This window comes from Erithacus rubecula (genome assembly GCF_903797595.1).
Source record: "Erithacus rubecula genome assembly, chromosome: 5".
NCBI lineage: Eukaryota > Metazoa > Chordata > Aves > Passeriformes > Muscicapidae > Erithacus > Erithacus rubecula.
The window spans coordinates 67,229,073-67,246,950 of record NC_136687.1 but is presented as its reverse complement, the minus strand read 5'-3'; the positions used below and the strand labels follow the sequence as shown (position 1 = coordinate 67,246,950).

Here is a 17,878-nt window from a genome sequence, read left to right as displayed (position 1 = left end):
CCTGCTGATTTCAAGGAGAAGGGATTGTTCTCCCCTCCTGGCACAGCCTGGGCTCTGTTCACAGCACCTGCAGTAAGACCAGCCGTTGGATCCAGCCCCAAGGGTTCAAAGCCAGACTGATTTCCAGGTATTCCTCCACTCCATACTTGCCAGAGTCATCTCTCATAACTTGACTTGGCAGAGCAGTTGGCCTAACTCAGCCAAAAGGAAAAAACTTCAGTCCTTGGTTGGCTCCCACTGGCTCCTCCTGCTCCTGATGGATGAGTGGCAATCATTACACCCACAAGGTTTGCTGGCTGCATTTCACCTTGTTTTTCTCAGCTTAAATAACCCATAAAGATCTTGCTGGCTATTGACTGAGCCCCTGCACTAGGGCTTATGGCCATCACATTGATTATTGAGGGTGGTTTTGGCTAAGTGACAGCACTGAGATCCACTGGAGATTTAGGGAACAGTGGAAAACTTCTCACCTCCCACCCTGCACTCTGTGCACCTTCGTGCAGTGAAGCAGGTGTTCATTTAAACAGTCTGCCTCCATGTTGAGGTTTGTTTGCTTTGTTGATAATTGTTACACTTTGATAGAGCTTTGTGTTTATAGTGCAGCTTGTTTTGTTTGAATCACTCAATCCTTCCCATGAAATGTCACCACTCCTTAAACACAAATATTTTCGGAGGCATACAAAGAGGAAGAATGGACATGGAGCATCTGAGCTTTGCTTTGGGAGACAAGGCCTTGTTTCTGGACTTTTGATGGAACCTTATGAGTCTTTTTGCCTTTTTTGCTGCTCTGAGCAATAGTACCAGGTCACAGGCATGTTGTGAATGTTTTCTTCCAGAAACTTGCAGGCATTTGTATCCAGGTAACCCCAGGTGGATAGATGACAGATAGGAATGCTAACAGGTTAGTAATAGATGAGAGAACTGTGTCAACAATAAAATGTAAGGCCACATCTCCATTTGTGCTCTCCCTAAGTCCATAAGCAATACAGGTTTGATGCTGCCATGAAAAGTTTCCAAAGGAAGAACATGGGCCTGGTTTTAGGTCTTGCTCATGGACAGTTTAAGTGCACAGCAGCAAAACAATTCACTTTCAGCCTCTGGAGTAACCTGCAGATGACTCAGCTCATGCTAACAAGCTTTCCTTAAAGGCATCCTTTGCTCTGGTACTGTGGCTGTGGCTTGCAGGCTGCAGTGTAAGAGCCCTTGGTGTAGGGATAAGCTGGAACCCATCAGGATTTGAAGAAAGATTTCTTTCAGAGCAGTTAATAACATTATCAGCATTATCACAAGTATTGCAGGGTTTAGTCTTCCCTGCAAGTGTTTGATTTCACATTATTTATAAAGGTGAATATGGAAGAATCCTAATGTCCATTTTCACTGAAACTGGAGAAAAGGAAAGGTCTAGGCCATATGGTTGCAAAGACAACCTTAAAACAATGTTCCTGTGAAGTGAAAAACCTCAAATATACAATTACAATTGGAATTGTTAGATGGTAAAGCACAGATCAGAATTCTGTTGATTATTTTAGGGTTAGGGTTCATCCAGCACAAGTTAATACAAATGCTTCTGATGGGTATCACAGCCTTTGAAGTATGTTACAGAACATATTTTTCCAAGCAGGACTTTTCTCCGGTATATGTGCTGTAACATAAAACAAAAACAAACAGAAAATCCCTTCTGTTGACTATATCACAAGTTAATCTGACCCCTAGTACCTCACTATTGTATTTCATTGAAATGATACCCACCTGTTCTGCTTTACAGCAGCAATAAACTGCAGCAATACTGCATTTTCTGGTTGTTATTTATTTATACTGGCAGCAAGGGCTAATGTTTCATCTCTCACCCTTCCTGGTAATTGTGATACAAGGCTCTTTATGGGAAGGCTCATTCCTGTGGTTTTATCCATTCTTAAGAAGAAAAGAAAAAACTCATTCATTAGTGGAATGACTTCCTGGTAAGATGAATGACATGATTTTTACCTCCCTTTGTAGGGGGTTTGGAGAATTTGTTGGCTGATGTTTGGGGAAGTCAGATTTTACCTTTCAGAAGGTACCTGGGCTGGAATTCCTTGGTTTAGAGGAACAGTCCAGCTTTGCCCGTGAGAAATCACCATTCAACACCGAAACTGATGCCGTGGTAAGAAGCTGGGCAGTGTGTCTGCATGTGCTGAGTTACATGTCTGGGGCACGGCTCAATGACACGCTGCTTGGCGTGGCTTGAAATGAAGGGCACTTCCAGAGGAATGCGCGCAATTTCACTGCTCCGAGCAGCGCAGCCTGCAAGGATCCGAGGCGGGTCCGGCCAGCCACAGCTCTGCCCCAGCAGATCCCCAGCCCGGAGGAGGCAGCTGTGCCTCTGCTGTGCCGGGAGATGTTACACGGTAACGCAGGGCACAGCCTCGCCTGTTTGAGTCGCAGATTCTGGGGGCAAGTTGTGCAGGCAGAGTGATTGTCAGCTCCACGTGGAGCTGGTGGCACTCCCGAGTCTCCTGGAACCCAGGCTCTGCAGTGCCTACCCCAGCCCTCTGCTATGCTAGGGTGTGCCTTCGCAGAGAGAGCATTAGTGCACAAGGCTGCAGTTCAGACATCCTGGGACAGATTTTCTTGTCCTGTGCCTTGTCACTGACTTCTTCCCAGACTCGATGCATTCCTGCTGGCACACGGATGGGGAATCACTGTGCTGTGTACATGGTGGGCCCTGCAAAGCAGAGGGAGGTGCCCTAGGACTCTGCTGCTGGCCTTGCCACTACATAGCCCGGAGCAGACTGCTTGCTTTCTCATAAAATTCAAATAATCATCTATTTTCTTCATATCCACACCTGAAAAACCCTACAGAGATGCTGCACTTCAGTAACTACCTACAGCTGAGTGCTCCCGCTTGGCTGCTGGCCAGTAAGAAAGAAGCTGTTGCTCATCAGGCATCTGGATCCCAAAGGGGAGCTTGAACAACAACAAAAAAGAATCATCACATCCAAGCTCTTCTAATCCTGGCTTTGCCCTTGGGCTGGTGCCTGGGTGCTCTTATCAAGAGGCGTTCCATAGCTGTTTTGCTGGCTTTTAGTGCTTACAAATACCAAAGACTTTTCAGGTTTATTCTAAACAGTGCTTCTTGGCAGAACTCATCAGGCTGCTGATTCCAAGCTCCCATTTATATGAAACATGGTAGTGGCAAGCACAGACCTTTGAGTGAGCTGGCTGGAAGAGGGAGACCAGGTTTTTTTAATCCATGAGCAGAGTTTGGGGCTGGTAGATCCATTCGTTCAACAGGAGCACATGCTGAGCTCTGCAGGTGAAAGCCAAACCATGTCAGGCACATCTCACTTCTCCCCTCTCTCCTGTGCAGATCGAAGAGGGAGGGAAGGCAGATTCCCTGCCTTCCAAGCTGCAGGCTGGTGATGAAGTGGTGAACATCAACGAGGTGGAGCTGAGCAGCTCCAGGAGAGAGGCCATCTCCCTGGTGAAAGGCTCCTACAAGAAGCTGAAGCTTGTCGTCCGCAGGTAGGCAAGAGCCACAGTCATTCCCTGCCCTCCTCCTTGTTTTGAGCACACAGGCATGAGCCCAAGGGCAAATGCTTGCTCTTCTCAGCCAATCTTTCCAGGACTTCTTTGTCACTGATATGTCCAAGTATGTGAAACACCCAATTCTCTGCACTGCTCCCCTACCACATGACACTCCAGAATCCCTGTCCAGTGAGGTTCAAGCAGTCCCATTTCCCTCCCAAGTGCTCGGGGCTCCCTGTTAAAGGGTGACAGTTCTGTACATAGTTCTTGCCTCATTTGCTGCATGTTGTCTTTGCTGCTGTGGGGGCAGAAACATTTCCACTGGCCTCAGCAAGATTTGGAGCTGTTTGGTGTTGTGCAGGTGAGTGATCAAAGATGTTTGGGTCTGGAATTTCTGTTGTTTGGTTTTTAAAAACCTTAATAGAAATGCTACCTCTTTGTCTTTTGCTGTGGCCATGTTCAGTTTCTTTCTGTGTCAGTTAAGTGATAGCAGGTATCACTTCATGGGGTGCTCTGTCCTCAGTCTCTACACTTAGCCAAAAAGGAATCTGGGTCAAGATCAGCACAGCTGGGGAGCTGTCATTAGTCAAAGAAAAGGTGTCATTTTGGGTCACTAAATTGGAACAACTGAGTAACATGTGAGTAGTGATGCCTGAGCTGGGCAGGTATGACCAGCTCAGACACCCTCCTGCTCTATGGGCTGTACTTTGTGCTCTTGCTGACTCTGTTTGGTTGTTTAACTAAAACATCTTTAGGTAACCTTGCAGCAAACTCTGAATATTGATGTACAGAACGGTTACATGGTTTGTGCACCCATTGGGAGAGGATCTCCTAAAGGAATTCATTGCAATTTGAGTGTTTCCCAAAAATACAAGGTTTTTACTTTAAGCCCATGTAGATTGTAATCCAACTGTACTGACTGAACAAAATGTTTAATTCAAGCTAATTTAGCAAAACTGTGGAAACAGAACCTGTTTGTTTAGTAATGCAAGAGTTTCTCTGCATTTTTTATATTCCCAAGACCTTTCCACCTTTTCCCCCTCCCTCTGTATAAAGTATGCATGGGGTTTTGATGTTTTTCTGGATTACTATAGTGAGCATGAAGAAAATGTGATTGGGAGCCTTAATGGCTTCATTCATCACCACCAGAAGGATCAAGCATTTTAACTTTTAGAGGTATTACATTCACATACCTTCCCCTTGCCAAGGTACTTTGAGTCCTTTGTGCACATTCAAAGCTCAGTGATAATCCATAAATTTAGAGCTAGAAAATTGCAATTAAGAGCTCAGGGCCCAGCCTTCAGGTAATTTGACCCAGTCCCAGCTGACCCTGCAGTGCTGGCATGAAGGCAGCAAAAATCTGAAAATGTGAGGTCCTGACTGCTCTGTGGGCAGTAGGTCACAAGTTTATCTGAATTCTCCTCATCACCAGAGGTGGCCAGACCCAGCACATTGGTTAGGGTAGAAGAAGAGATTTTGCCTCCAGTTCTAGAGGGTGAGAAGGGTTCCAGAGGAGAATGGTGAGAAAAGAGGAAAAAGGTGCAAGGTGATTACATCGATCCCAAACAGAATGAGTTTAGCCATTAAGCCTGGTAAAGGCAGCACTAACCTGCTTCCCTCCTGGAGCCAGGTTTGCTTATTAGAGATGATATTTGCAGTACTACATCACCTGAAAATAAGTTATTTTTTGAATGCTTGTGATGCTATTTTTGTAAATTTGCTATGGTGATTGAATTGAAATGGATTAGGGCTGCTTGCTGCAAGTACCAGCAGTTTGAAAACTTCCTGGCCTGTTTCTGACCTGGTTTTTTCATCAGTGCTCTCAGTATTCACAGAAATGCTCCCTTATGGAGTGAGACAAACTCCCACAGACATGGGGAGTCCTTAAAAGTCATATACAAACAACAGCAAAGCCTGCTTGGTGTGTGTGGTTCTGGTTCTTTGCAGAGCATATTCCAGGTCAGCATGGTTTTGAAGGTTATCTGTTTGTTTTTCAAATGAAAACCCCAGTAGTTCTCTGCAATGCTGTGCTGGTGACACCAGCCATCACATCAGACAGAAAGCACACATTTTTAAAATCAGATGTATCATAGCATACTCAGATTGCTATTTAATATTGGTTTTTATTTCAGGACAAAGGTAAGCCTTTAGTGTGTAACTAAGCAAAAGTAGATGTTACAACACCTTGCAGGTCTGCAGACTGGCTGATGCAATGATGTGGTATTTCCCTTGGAATGTCACAACTGATATGTCATCATCAGTCTTCATCAACTCAGGTTTGATTGACCAGTGTAATAGAAGGAAAAGTGCAAATACCCTGCTGTCCCCAGGGAGGAACTTGCTGGAGGAGAGACATGAAGCTGTGCATTTATACACTTTCTGTTCCTTTCTCACAGACTTACAGTAGGGCAGAGGCAGAGACCAACCTAATGACCCCCAGTGCTGAGTAAATCCTGTGCCTGTTCCCTAAGAGGATCCTTATTTGGGAGATAAATGTTGGACAGTTTTCATGGTTGCTCTCTAGTTGCATTTCATTTGTCTGGTCCCCAGCTCAGAAGCTCTCAGTGGCGGTTTTCAAAGGTTCAGTTTTCTCTGCTTCTTTAGCACAGCTAGTGATATCTCCCTTGTTGCAAAGGCTGTTACCAAAGCCAGGTCCTGCCTCTCTGCCCATTCTTCTCTTGTTTTGCCCATTGATTTCCAGGACAATGGACTCAGGTATGTGTGTGTTTGCTCATTCCTGTACACCTCAGACCTGCAACTGGTGTGCTCTGAGGGACCTTGCTGACACTCACACTCCACCGTGCTGAGGCCAGAGGCAGCTGGAGTAGGAGCTGCTCTGCAGCCCAGGAGTGACTCAGTGTGCCTGAATCGCTGCTGGCTCCAAATGTCTCTCACCTGGCTATGAGCACAACCAGTTTCATCAGGCCTGAGGAATTCCCAGGCTAATGCTGGGGAGGTCGATTTGCTCAGGGTTTGCCCATTTGGAACAGTGGGTGTGAATCACAAAGGGAAACTGGAGAGACCAGTTTGTTGGATTTTGTAGCGGGAGGTTGGCTACTGTCCTCAGCAAACTGCCTTACAGAGGTTTTGATACTCAGTTGATCTTTAACCAGGTGGAGGAAAAGCTGTTTGAAAGCTACAGCTACAAAAGAAGTAAGACTTAGCTGGTTTGTTGTGAAATACATCATTTTTTCCAACCTGGTTTCTTTCTGTTGCTTCCTCTCCAACTGCGGTATCCAAGCATAGTTGGATGCAATTAAAAAACCCTTTTCAGTGGTATCAGGCTGATCTAATTGTGTTGTGCATGCCTTCATCAGCTAAAGATAAGGCTCAAACCCTGGGCATGGCCTTGTGTGCTTTACAGCCCCCCCAGTAAAGTGGCCTGGAGCAGTTGCCAAAAATAGGCTTTTGCACAGGTCAGTGGGCAGGAATGGCAGCAGGAGCATCACACTGTTTACATGGCTGGACATGCAGCGTGTCCCTAAGTGCAGCAATTAGGGCAGCCAGGCGTGCTGGCACAGGGAGCTGTGCCACCAAGGGGAGCCAGGGCCACAGGGGACATGTCCACACTCCCTTCCACACAGACATGCCTGAGCCAAGGCCACTCCTGTGCAGGGCGGGCAGAGGGCACAGCAGAGTCATTCTTGAGGGGACAGTGCACTGTGCAGGGATCCAGCCCCAGGCTGGGTTAATTAATGCAGAGCTCTATTAAAAATTGCTGCTGGAACAGCAGTGGATAATGCTATGCACAGAATTACCAGTTTTAGGCCCTTGCTGTGCCCATACCAATGTGCAAGGGCTCTGCAGGTCTCTTCCAGGGTGTTGTTTTCAGGGCTCAGGCCAGCAGGGATTGGGATGTGAGGGCCTCTCATGGTGACATTTGTGTTTGCAGAGCCAGTGAGACTGGACAAAGCTTTAATCTCAAACGAGCTGTGATTTATAGCAAAACTGCTTACTCCAAGATGCACATGTGTGCTCTCAGCATACAGTCATTCTGACACCAGTGACTGCAAGAAGCATGTTCAAGTATTACTTATGTGGTGTACACAATATTCTAGTGAAGATGAGTATTCAAGGTGCTTGATTTTCTGTATTCAGTAGTAGTGCTTTGTATCTGCCTCAGGCTTAGCAGTGCCTGCAATTCTTTTCCTTCTCAAAGAGCCTCAGACTGAAAATACAAGTCAAATAAAGGAGGAGTGAGGATAGAAAAAAATCCTCCTTTTCCTGTTGTGCTAGAAAACTGTACAAAAAGGAAGGATTAAGCTTATCCTTGGCTATGACCATAATCTGCATGTTTGTTTTCACAGTTCCCTACAGATTCCCTGCATCACTTGGGTTATTTGGGTTATTCTCTTGGTGCATGCCTGTCCCTGGGCCCCCTTGCCTGAATGATGAGACCTGAGGAAGATGCTGGGAGTGAGAAGGTGCTGGGCTGCCTGGGCCTCCCAGGGCCAGTGCTGCATTTTCAGACAGATCTGCTTCTAATCAACTCATTTAAACACCTCAGTGGCAAGAGCAGGAATTAAACCCAGACATCCTGAATACTTGCACTTATGCCATAGCTACAGAGTTGTTCTTGGTTTGGCAGCAAATTAATGTAACTAAGGCTTTAGGAAAAAGTAAAGGAGAAAAGTCTTGCACTCCACCTGGTAAATGACCCTGTGGAGGTGTTGAAGGGCAGGAGGAAGATGTCAGAACAGCTGACATCTGTGGCTCAGAGCTGATTCAAGCCCATGGAAATCAGTGGAAAGATTCCCACAGACTCCAAAAGGCTTTGGCTCAGACCCTCACTGAGCAGTGATTTCCCTCATTGACCAGGAGAAAATGGGCTATTCCTGGAGAGAGGGGAAGCTGCTGGCATTTTTACAAAAAGACAAGTGCCAGCACAATTCTTCAAAGAAGTCTGTCAACTAATCCTTTCCTCTTATGACATTAATGTAATTTTGTACCGTATTTGACAGCGTGCCAAAAAATTGCACCGAATAAATCCAAGTTTTGTGAATGAAATTAATTAGAATTGGCACTGGCCCACACCCCTCTCTTCCCAGAGAGCTGCTCTGCAGTGTGCTTGGGTTTTGTTCAGCATGGTGACAGGGACAGGCAGAAAGGAAGGCAAGGCCTTAAAATTTCCTTGTGTCTTGGATCAAACTTTTTAATATCTCAAGCATCAGTATTTTCATAGAGGAGTTTTCCATGTATTCATTGAAATGTTTGCAGCTCCTGTCTCATTAGGAAGGGGCAGACAGAGCTGAGAGGTGAACAGAATTTAATTTTTAAATCACTTGCAAATCCTTCCTGACTAGGATTTAGTTAGCTACAGCTCAGGACTGACAGGCTTTTAGGAAATTTACCACAGGGAGTAATAAATGTCAGGAAGATCTAGATACAATTCTTGAATAAGAGAAGCTTTTAGGTCATTGCTAGGGACAGTGGGCAAATGCCTTGGAATCCATGCCAGCCACCATGACGTGTTATCACCTATGGGGTGTTACAGACTGACCCCTCAGCTGAAGCTGCACTAGGAACTCAGGAATTTCCAGCCACTGCCATTCCAATTAGCTGCTCCTCTCACCCAGTGCCTGTGGATTAGTTTGCCTTCTTCAGGCAATAATCAACCTGGGGTTGGATTTGTCAGCGAGTGACTCTTGAAAAGCTGGGAAATCTCTGCCAGTGCTGTACAAAGTACTTTTTACAGCATGGGTCTCCTTCTTTTGGAATTTCCCAAGGATTAGTTTGGAGCTGGATCAGGTCACAATGGTATGAAAACTCAGACAAACAAGCATGTGTTCTCTCAGCACTCTGTGCATCATTCACTATCTGGGATGGTGTCTGGGGTGACCTTTAGTCCACAGGGCAAATACTTGGATTGGAGAGGGGTTCTGGTTACCTGGCCAGGTGCAGAGGGGTGCAGGGTGACACCTTCACTGGGCAGCTGCAGCTGAGAGTAGCTGCATTTCATCATCCCTGCTGCAAGGAGCTGCAGTTGCATGGCTTTAATGCTGGAGCTGGCTATAAACACAGATTTATGAGGGGTTTCTTGGCTGGGTGGCATCGATGTGGACAGATGTATATGTGTACACAGCCACAGCCAAGTTAAATATTTAGTTGCTCAGCTACCAATATAAAATCATTTCACAAAATCTTTGCTTTTCCTGCTTGGTCCAAGGTTTTCTCTGAAAGGGAGGTGGGGTCAGGAGAGGTTAATGAACACTGATGTAATCCTACTGATATAAATTGTGTTTGCCTGGATTTACTTCAGCAAAACAGATGTTAGGGTGTAGTGATTACTGTAACTCCTTTACGTTTTTTATGAATGGGCTTGTACAGGTCATCCAAATCCCTTGGTGTTGTTTCTCCCTTAGGGCTGGATACATGGAATATCTCAGGCAAAAGAACAATGAAGAGCAGACACTGCACAGACAGTATCAAATGGTCTTTTATATGCACAACTCTTCCTGCGTGTAGTGCACTGCAGCCTGGCTAACTCACCCAAACACAGATGGACAAAGAATGTAGAACTCTCTTTTTCTCCAATCCCCCTTTCTTCAGCTTGCTGCCTGACTTTGGCATTAGAAGGGAGGCAGGGCTGATCTTCAGTGCATGTATGTAAAACACTTTTAGGTAGGTTATACCTGCATAATAACCCATAGCCTTTTTTTCCCCCCTATTGAGAATGCATAAGGAAATGAAAATCAGAAATAGTGGTTAAAAAATACATGTTTCAGGAGCTAAAAAGAGACTTTTAGCTCAGAGCTTCCACTTAGGTTTTTGTGTTTACCAGCTTTTAAAAACGATTACTATATTCAGGTGAAATGTCAGGGGGTGAGTGGAGGCATTCAAGAAGGTAACTGCATGGAAGAAGATGATGTATTCCTTTTACTCGAAGTAAAGGGGACACTGGGGTAGAGAAAATGTGGTGAAAAGTACGGGGGGGGGGGGATTGGAAGTGTTTTGATTTTACAGCCAGGCTGGAAAAGAGAACTGTTTAGGTTAAATGGAAACACAGTTGTGTGTTCTGCCTGAAATGAACCATTTTGCTCCTGGTAGGAAAAACATGTTATTTTAATATATTCAATGTATGTTTCATTTGTCTCTTGGATGTTAAGGCACCCTGGCTGGGTACAGAGCACCTGAACCTCCCTGGCTGTATTAGGCTGACTTCTGTAGCAGGATGGGTCCAGTGGGTTGAGATCCATGTGCTTTTCTGGGATTATATCCATGGAGTTCATCCAATGCCCACTGTTCTCCTGTGGCATCTTTTTCAGTCCTGAAGTCGATTGCTGAGCCCCAATTGAGGGGCCAGTGAGAAGCAGGGACCAGCATCTCTGCTGCACTCTTCTCCACCGTTCTTATCCCCCACCCTTACTCCCAATGACATTTTTCAATTGCAATTTGAGAGGTGAACTTTGAGACGCACAATAGATCATTCCTGGCTGGCTGAAAACACTTTTTTTCTTGGATATAGTTTCTTTTCTCCTCTCTCCCCTCAAAGCCCAGTGTTAATTATGAGGGGCCAAGCCCAAACCGGCGGGGAGCCGGGGCAGGGCAGACTGGCACTTTCACTCAGCACATTCCCCCTTTGCTCACGGTCTCTGCTCCTGTCTGTCAGGCCTGCTGACGACTGCTGGGTAGGAGGGCAGTAATCTGAGCTGCCTGTGCTGAGCGAGCCTCCTGCTCTTTGCTGCGGGCTCAGCGCCGAGGTGCCTCGGAGCGCAGCACCTGTATCCGCGGCTCGCTGCCGCAGCGCCGTGCCGCGCTCCGCGCCGCCTGCAATGGGGACACCTGAGCCGCCTCGGGGGGCTCCGAAGGTAAGGCACGGCACGGCTCGGCACAGCCAGGCACGGCACGGTGCCGGGGCCGGCAGCGGCACCCCGCCGCGGGGCTGGGGACAAGGGAGGGCGGCAGCCTGAAGGGCTCTCTGTGTCCTGAGCGTCACGAGCATCGTGAAGTTCACAGCGAATGAGTGTTCATGCCGTGCCGGCGGGCGGTTTTCGGCCCCTGCTTTAAGCGAGCTCGCAGCAAACGGCGCTCGGGATCTGTCACTGGGAGGCTGTTGGGCAATCCGAGTAAATATCTCAGACTTCAGGCTAGAAAAGTGCCAGAAGCTCGCGGGAGAGGTGAACTTGGGAGAGCCTCCAGACCCGTGCAGCATGTTCAGGGCCATGCCCACCTCGGTGTCCAAGGGTGATACTAATGCCGTGCACTTGGGACACTGAGTCTTCATGAGCAGGGATCTGACTCACATCCACAACACGATCTGCAGGGTGCAGTTTGCAGTTCTATAGTCTGGAGGAATCCATGCAGAAGCTCGTGACACTCATTTTGGCCTTCACCTTTTATAAGTTTGGAGTCGTTTAAAATGGGTGTCAAACCAGGCCAAGGCTTTACTCAGCGTTCAGCAGAGATGGAGCAGCCCCACAGTCTGGGATATGCTCTTGATTGGTCAATGTGGCAGCATTGCAGGGAGCAGAGAGAGAGTGTGAACGAGGCTGGCTCAGGAGACATGGCCATTAGTACAGCTCCAGTGCTGGCAATCACTGTAGCTCCAGTTGGGCCTGCACAAATTTGCATTCCTTGAAGACCTGTCGTGTATTGTACACACACCTATCCACCCTTCTGGACTGGTCATGAATCATAAGACCAAGTTCATTGTACTTTGATTTGGTTTTGATTATTTTCTGACACATGAACTCCTTTAGTAAACCCATTAACTAATCTTTAAACTCATTAGCTGCTTCATTGCTATTAGGATATTTTTGATATGAAGTTTGTTTGGGGTTGTTTTATCTTTGACTGTGGGCCAAAGCGTTAGCTGTGCACTTAAGAGAAGATGACATTGGTTTTTGTTCTAAATTGTGGTGATACAATGTGCTTAGGGAAAGTTGGCAGTGCAGGTCAAAGCAAGTTGTAGTGGTGTTAGTGCAATACTGGGGCAAAATGAGTGGTCATGGGAATATCCCTAAAGATTCCTGAGGCAGCAGAGCTGACAAGGACCCAGAGCACGAAGGAAGAGGTTGTTTTACAGCACAGGTCCCATCACCCTGCTGCCTGGCCTGATGCCTGCAGGGGTGAACATATTCCCAGGCTGCAGCAGTGAGAGAAACCTCCCATCTGAAATTTGAAGAGATGCCTGAATTAAAGAGATTTGGTGGTCACCCCCTTCAAGCAAATTGAAAAAACTCATCTTGGGCTGATGCTACTGTTTTCTCTGGTGTGCTTTATATTGTGTTAAAGAGAAGTCTTTTGGATGCCTTCAAAGGGCTGAAGGCAATACCTCACAGAAACCCAAGTGGCTGAAGAATTACCAGATATTAGCATTTACCTCAGTTGCCAAAGCTTGGACGTTTCTCTCTGCCTTTCATAAATTACAGCCTGCAGGGACCATTTAGTAATAAATCGTAGCAACTTGGCTGTTAGAGGGCAACCCATGTACAGAGGCACTTCAGGTCTGTGCCAGCATCTCCTTTGTTCAATAAAAGTAACAGCAGGAATTTGATTAAAGACTGATAGAAAAGACAGGGAGGGAGAAACATAGGAAAGATTAAAGAAAGAAAGAGCCACCTGGAAACTTCATTCCTCCTTTATTTCTAACTTAAGCTCGTAAATACCAAATCTAAACCATTGTGTGTGTGAGAGGGAGGGAAAATTTCCTGCATGCCTGCACAGAAAAGACTGCACATGCAGCCATCCAAACGACTTTTAGCAAAAGTCACATTCTTTCCTCCAACTTAAGGCTCGCTCCATGTCTGCTTTGGAAATAAAAGGAACTAGAAAATAACGTTATCCCCCGGTGCTTTGGGAGGACGGCACTGAGGAGGGCCAGGCGGGTCCCATCCCCGAAGGAGAGTGGAGCTGGGTCTGGGCTGAGCCCGGGAGCAGGGAGCGCCTTTCCCAGGCTGCCGGGGAGCAGCCCCGCGGCTCTGCACAATGCCATGGCCAGCTGCACACGGCCAGCCCACAGCATCTGCCCCTTTGTCTCCAGCATCCTTGCTGAAACACCCCCCAGAAAAAGGGAAGCCCGGTGACTTCGGCAGCCAAATGCAAATTAGCCCCAAAGAGCCCCGTTCTGTGTGATCAGCAAGCGACAGGCAAATCACATTGAAATTCCTCGCCGCAGAGCCCGCCCGGCTGTTGTTTGGGTGTAGGAGACCAGAACGCTGCCATTACTGCGGTGGAGCTCCTTTTCCTTAGCCTGCGACCTGGGACAGCTTTGCTGGGAGTCAGAGGCACCCTCTGGTTCCCAGGCAGGATTTGCAGGGCACAAAGAGGAGGTCTGGCACCACGGACTCCCTGGGAATGGGGAGTGCAACCCTCAGCAAGGTTTTGCATCCTATGGGGGCTCTCACAGGTAATCCTGTGGTACCCCAGCCAAGATGGAGCAGGGGGCAGAGCCCTGTACTGAAGCCTTTGGCTGCTGCATTTGGTATCCCCTTTCTATACACTTGGACATCTCTGCTGCTAAAATCATGCTTTTGCCCACCTGCCACTTCTCTTAGTACATCTTATATTGGTTTCTCTCTGCTGACTTTCTCTCACGCTTTTCACTGTTGAACAGTGAATCCTTTCTGGCCATGGCCTTGGCTCTGAACTGTTCCCCCCAAGTGTTTAGGATGCGATGATGTCTTTGCAGCAAAGAGGATGTTCCTGCCTCGGTCCAGCCTTCCCCACCTCGAGCCCTTATCCTGAGGGCTGCTGGCTCCTCCAACCAGGGAGAAGGAAGATGCACAGCCCTGCATCAGGGTCTGGATCAGACCTTTCGCTGCTGTTCTCTCACTTCCAATCAGACCATTACAAGGACGCAGAAACAATGTCCAGCACCGAGCCTCCGGTTAGCAAACCACATTGTCCCAATCAGAGAAACTACCAGCAGAGAAAGCACCGAAGTGCTGTGTCCCGGCGGGATTTGTTGTCCCGCTGCTCCTCGCAAGCCGGCACCTCGGGGAGAGCAGAGCGGAGCGGAGCGGAGCGGAGGGCGGCGCGGTGTCCCCGCGCCGGGGCCGCGTCCCGCCGGAATGCGGGGAATGCGAATGGCATGCTTGAGTGGACAGCTTCAGAGCCGGGCGCGGGATGGCTCTCCTGCCATCTGTTGTGAGCCCCGCGGGTCCATGGCAACAGCGGCTCAGGAATGGGGCTGCTGCTTTTTTTTCCCCTAAAGAAATTCTTCCCGGCCCTCTTCCCCGCTCCTCATGAATAAGCGGCAGCGGGGCTGGGATTCCTGCTCCAGAGTGATGCTCTGTGCGGTGATTCGGTGCTGAAGGAGAAAGGGCCTTTCAGAGCTCAGCTTGTGCTTGGTTTGGTAAGGCGTTTTCCCTTCTGCATTGGGACATGAGCCCAGGTGTGTCATCTATTGTTCATTGCCAAAATCTTGTTCTATTCAAATCAAGTGTGAAGCTGTATTTGCCCTGAGGTCAGTAAAGTCTCCGGTGGATGTGCAACCACTTGATGTCCTCAATGAAACAGAGATCACTTCTGCCTCAGTATGACAAATACCAAGGTTATGACTCCTGTAAATAATCTCAGTGTACTGATTTGTCATGCCCATCATTTTCTTCCAGCCCCAGCACTCTTCTGAGGGGTTTTGCTGCATCAGGAGGTGGTGGGACTTCTCTGAGGTTACAGGTAGCTCAGCATCACTGGTGGTACTGAGAGATGCCAGCTTTTATTCCAGGGAAGATTTTGCCACATAAGAACTCTGTCTCCTGCTTACCAGTATGAGGTGGTGTGCCATGGGGAAGGGCTAGTGCTGAAAGAGCCTTTATTCTGTCAGCAGGGGCAGGAACAGACTGTCAATCTGTCTGAATGGCTTTACTCCTTCCTTTCCTCTGGAAATTCCCTTCTGAAATGCAGATTTCTCTTCTCCCCACACTTTAACCTTTTTTTCCTGCTGTCAAGCAAATGAGGCCTCATTCCTGCACATTGCTCAACCTTTTGCTGTGACTCAGCAAAGTGGATTGCTTTAAAGTGTTTTAATTCCCTTAAGATGAGGACTTGCAAACTGTAGATTTACATGAGCATTTCAAGAAGTTTGACATGAGGCATTCAGAAGTTAGGGGTATTTACCTTTCCCAAACCGTATGTTGGTTTCTTTAGTGTTCTTTTAGTATTTTATTTCTATGCATAACGGCTTGCAATAAATACCAAAATTTGCAGAGAGGCCCCCATGGGCAAGAGGGAATCATGGAACTGGCATTTCATGCCCTTTGCAAAGAGATGTCATGAAGAGGAGAGGGAGGAAAGCCAGCAGATTTTCCCCCAGTGCTCAGGGCTGTGTTTGAAGCTGGGCACACAGCTACAGTGGCTTGATCACAGGGAGCAGGGTATCATTTCAGTGGAAGCTGATACGTACAGGGAGGAGGGATAAAACTCTCCCTATTACAGGTATTTATTATCACTTGACAGCTGTCAGTTTGCAGTAGGGGATTTGCCTTCCTGTCAGCTCTCTGAGAACCAGGTATATTTGCCTGAGGTTGTAGGGAAGGATAGAAATCCTGCTTTCAAGCACGGGTATCATTTAACCATGATAAGAAGGCAGGTAAAGCATTTCTTCTGAAAGACGGCTGTGGAGAACAGGGGAGTAAAGTCTTTCTGGCCCTACCCAGATGGGAAAAAACAAGTCATTAAAATCTGATACCTACCTGCTTTTAATGAGAGAAATGTTGTTCGAAGAAATAATCTCAGTCCTATCACCACCAAACTATTTTCAGGAGCCATTAGCCTTTCACCTCCTCATATGTTTTATCTCTTACTTTTGATCTTATTCAGGGAAAACGGCAGTGCTGCTGCAACCAGAGATTTGGGCTTTAATCACAAGCTTACTCAGTCATAGCCTTGCTCTTTGCAGCTGTCCTTCCCAGTAAATGACCCCAAAAAAACCCATGGGGAGTGGGGTGGGGAAAACAGCAATTAAAATCAAGCACTTGGTGTCTTGAGTCATGTTTAGTTCTGCACTGAGCCGGTACAGGTATTCTTACAGTTTCTGCAATGCTCTCTTCCTCTTTAGCCTCTTCTCCCTCCCCAGAACTCTTACACAGCTGCTGGGAGCTGAGGACTGTGAGCTGCCAGCCTGAACTACAGGCACAAGGCAGTCAGATTTTTGGCTGGAAAAAGCCAAGAGCAAGAGCCAGTGTGGAGGGATGTTCTGAGCTGCACTGAGCAGTCACAAGCTCTGGCTCAGTTTAACTGTACCTCAGCAGCAGGTTGTATCTTTGCTGTATTCTCTACTTGAAAGCTGTTGTAATGTGGAATAAGATCCTTGATCTAGGCACAGATGCTCCCACGATCCCCAGATGGAAGGGAAAGCAGCCAGGTTGGGTTGTTTTGGTTTGGGACAGTGGGATCAGCAAAGGAAGGCTGTAGATGACTGAGGGCTGTTAAGGTTCAATCTTATTCTCTCTCTTCAGTGTTTATCACAAGTTTTGTTCTTTATACCATTCAGAATAACATTTCAAAACAAAACCAGGAATGCAGGCTTGAGTCTGAGTCTGCTGTGTCTTCTGGCTCATCCTGTTCAGGATCCCACTTCTCCCTCTAAAATGTTGCTGCTGTTCCTACACTAACATATCTCCAGAACTGTCAGTGTTCTTCAATATCTTCGGCTCCAACATGTTGCACTGAATGGTCTTTGATGCCGATTTTTTTCCTTTCATCTGTTTAATTCAGACTGGGATCCATTTTAATGCCAGCCCAGTTTTATTTCAAAAGTTATCCATCATCAGTATGTGAGGATAAACAGAAATGAATGAAAGAAAAATGTGAATTATAAATGAGATGCAATACATACCCATTTATTTCAGTGCTGCTTGTCCATATTTATTTCTTCTCCTTATCTACGGATATCAAAAGCAGCAAAAAATGCCAGGAATGCCACATGCCATTGAGGTTCTGACGGGACACTCGGAGCAATCCCAGCCCAGCTGTAGTGCCCATTTATCCTGCGGCAGAAAATCGTACACGGCCCGGGACAATGCCCGACGTCACGGCGGGACACGGGGCCACGTCTCTGTCACGGTGGGAACCGTCCCGGGCTGTTTGTGTGCACAAGGATCATGCTTATCATGCTGCTGGAACACAGCACTTCGCATCTCATTGAGGCAATACTGGGCCTTTTGTTTGCCTCGAGAGGTCTAACCCGGAGACAAAAGCCGTGGTCCAGCCTGAAGGTTATGAGACGTTACCAGACATTCATGTTCACACATACACGCTCCGTCAGAGGAATTTATGGCCATTACCATGTTCTCTAATGAGTGCAAAATGAGACCATTACATATTCACATAATTAGTTTGACAGATTTTCATTTAAATATAAAAAGACTTCTAGTCTTTAGAGAACAAAGGGAGGGGTTTGTTTCCAGGGCAGTTTTTGACTCGGCTTTGC

The 17,878-nt window shown here is 47.1% G+C and overlaps 1 protein-coding gene across 1 annotated transcript in view; it reads left to right on the top strand.

Annotated features, from left to right (window-relative positions):
- Positions 1 to 17,878, top strand: part of SHROOM3 (shroom family member 3) — a 107,164-nt gene that overhangs the window by 29,002 nt on the left and 60,284 nt on the right. Inside the window, exon 2 of the mRNA XM_079305990.1 lies at positions 3,347 to 3,501. Within this exon, the coding sequence (XP_079162116.1) occupies positions 3,347 to 3,501 (155 nt within the window). The remainder of the gene's footprint in view (positions 1 to 3,346; positions 3,502 to 17,878) is intronic.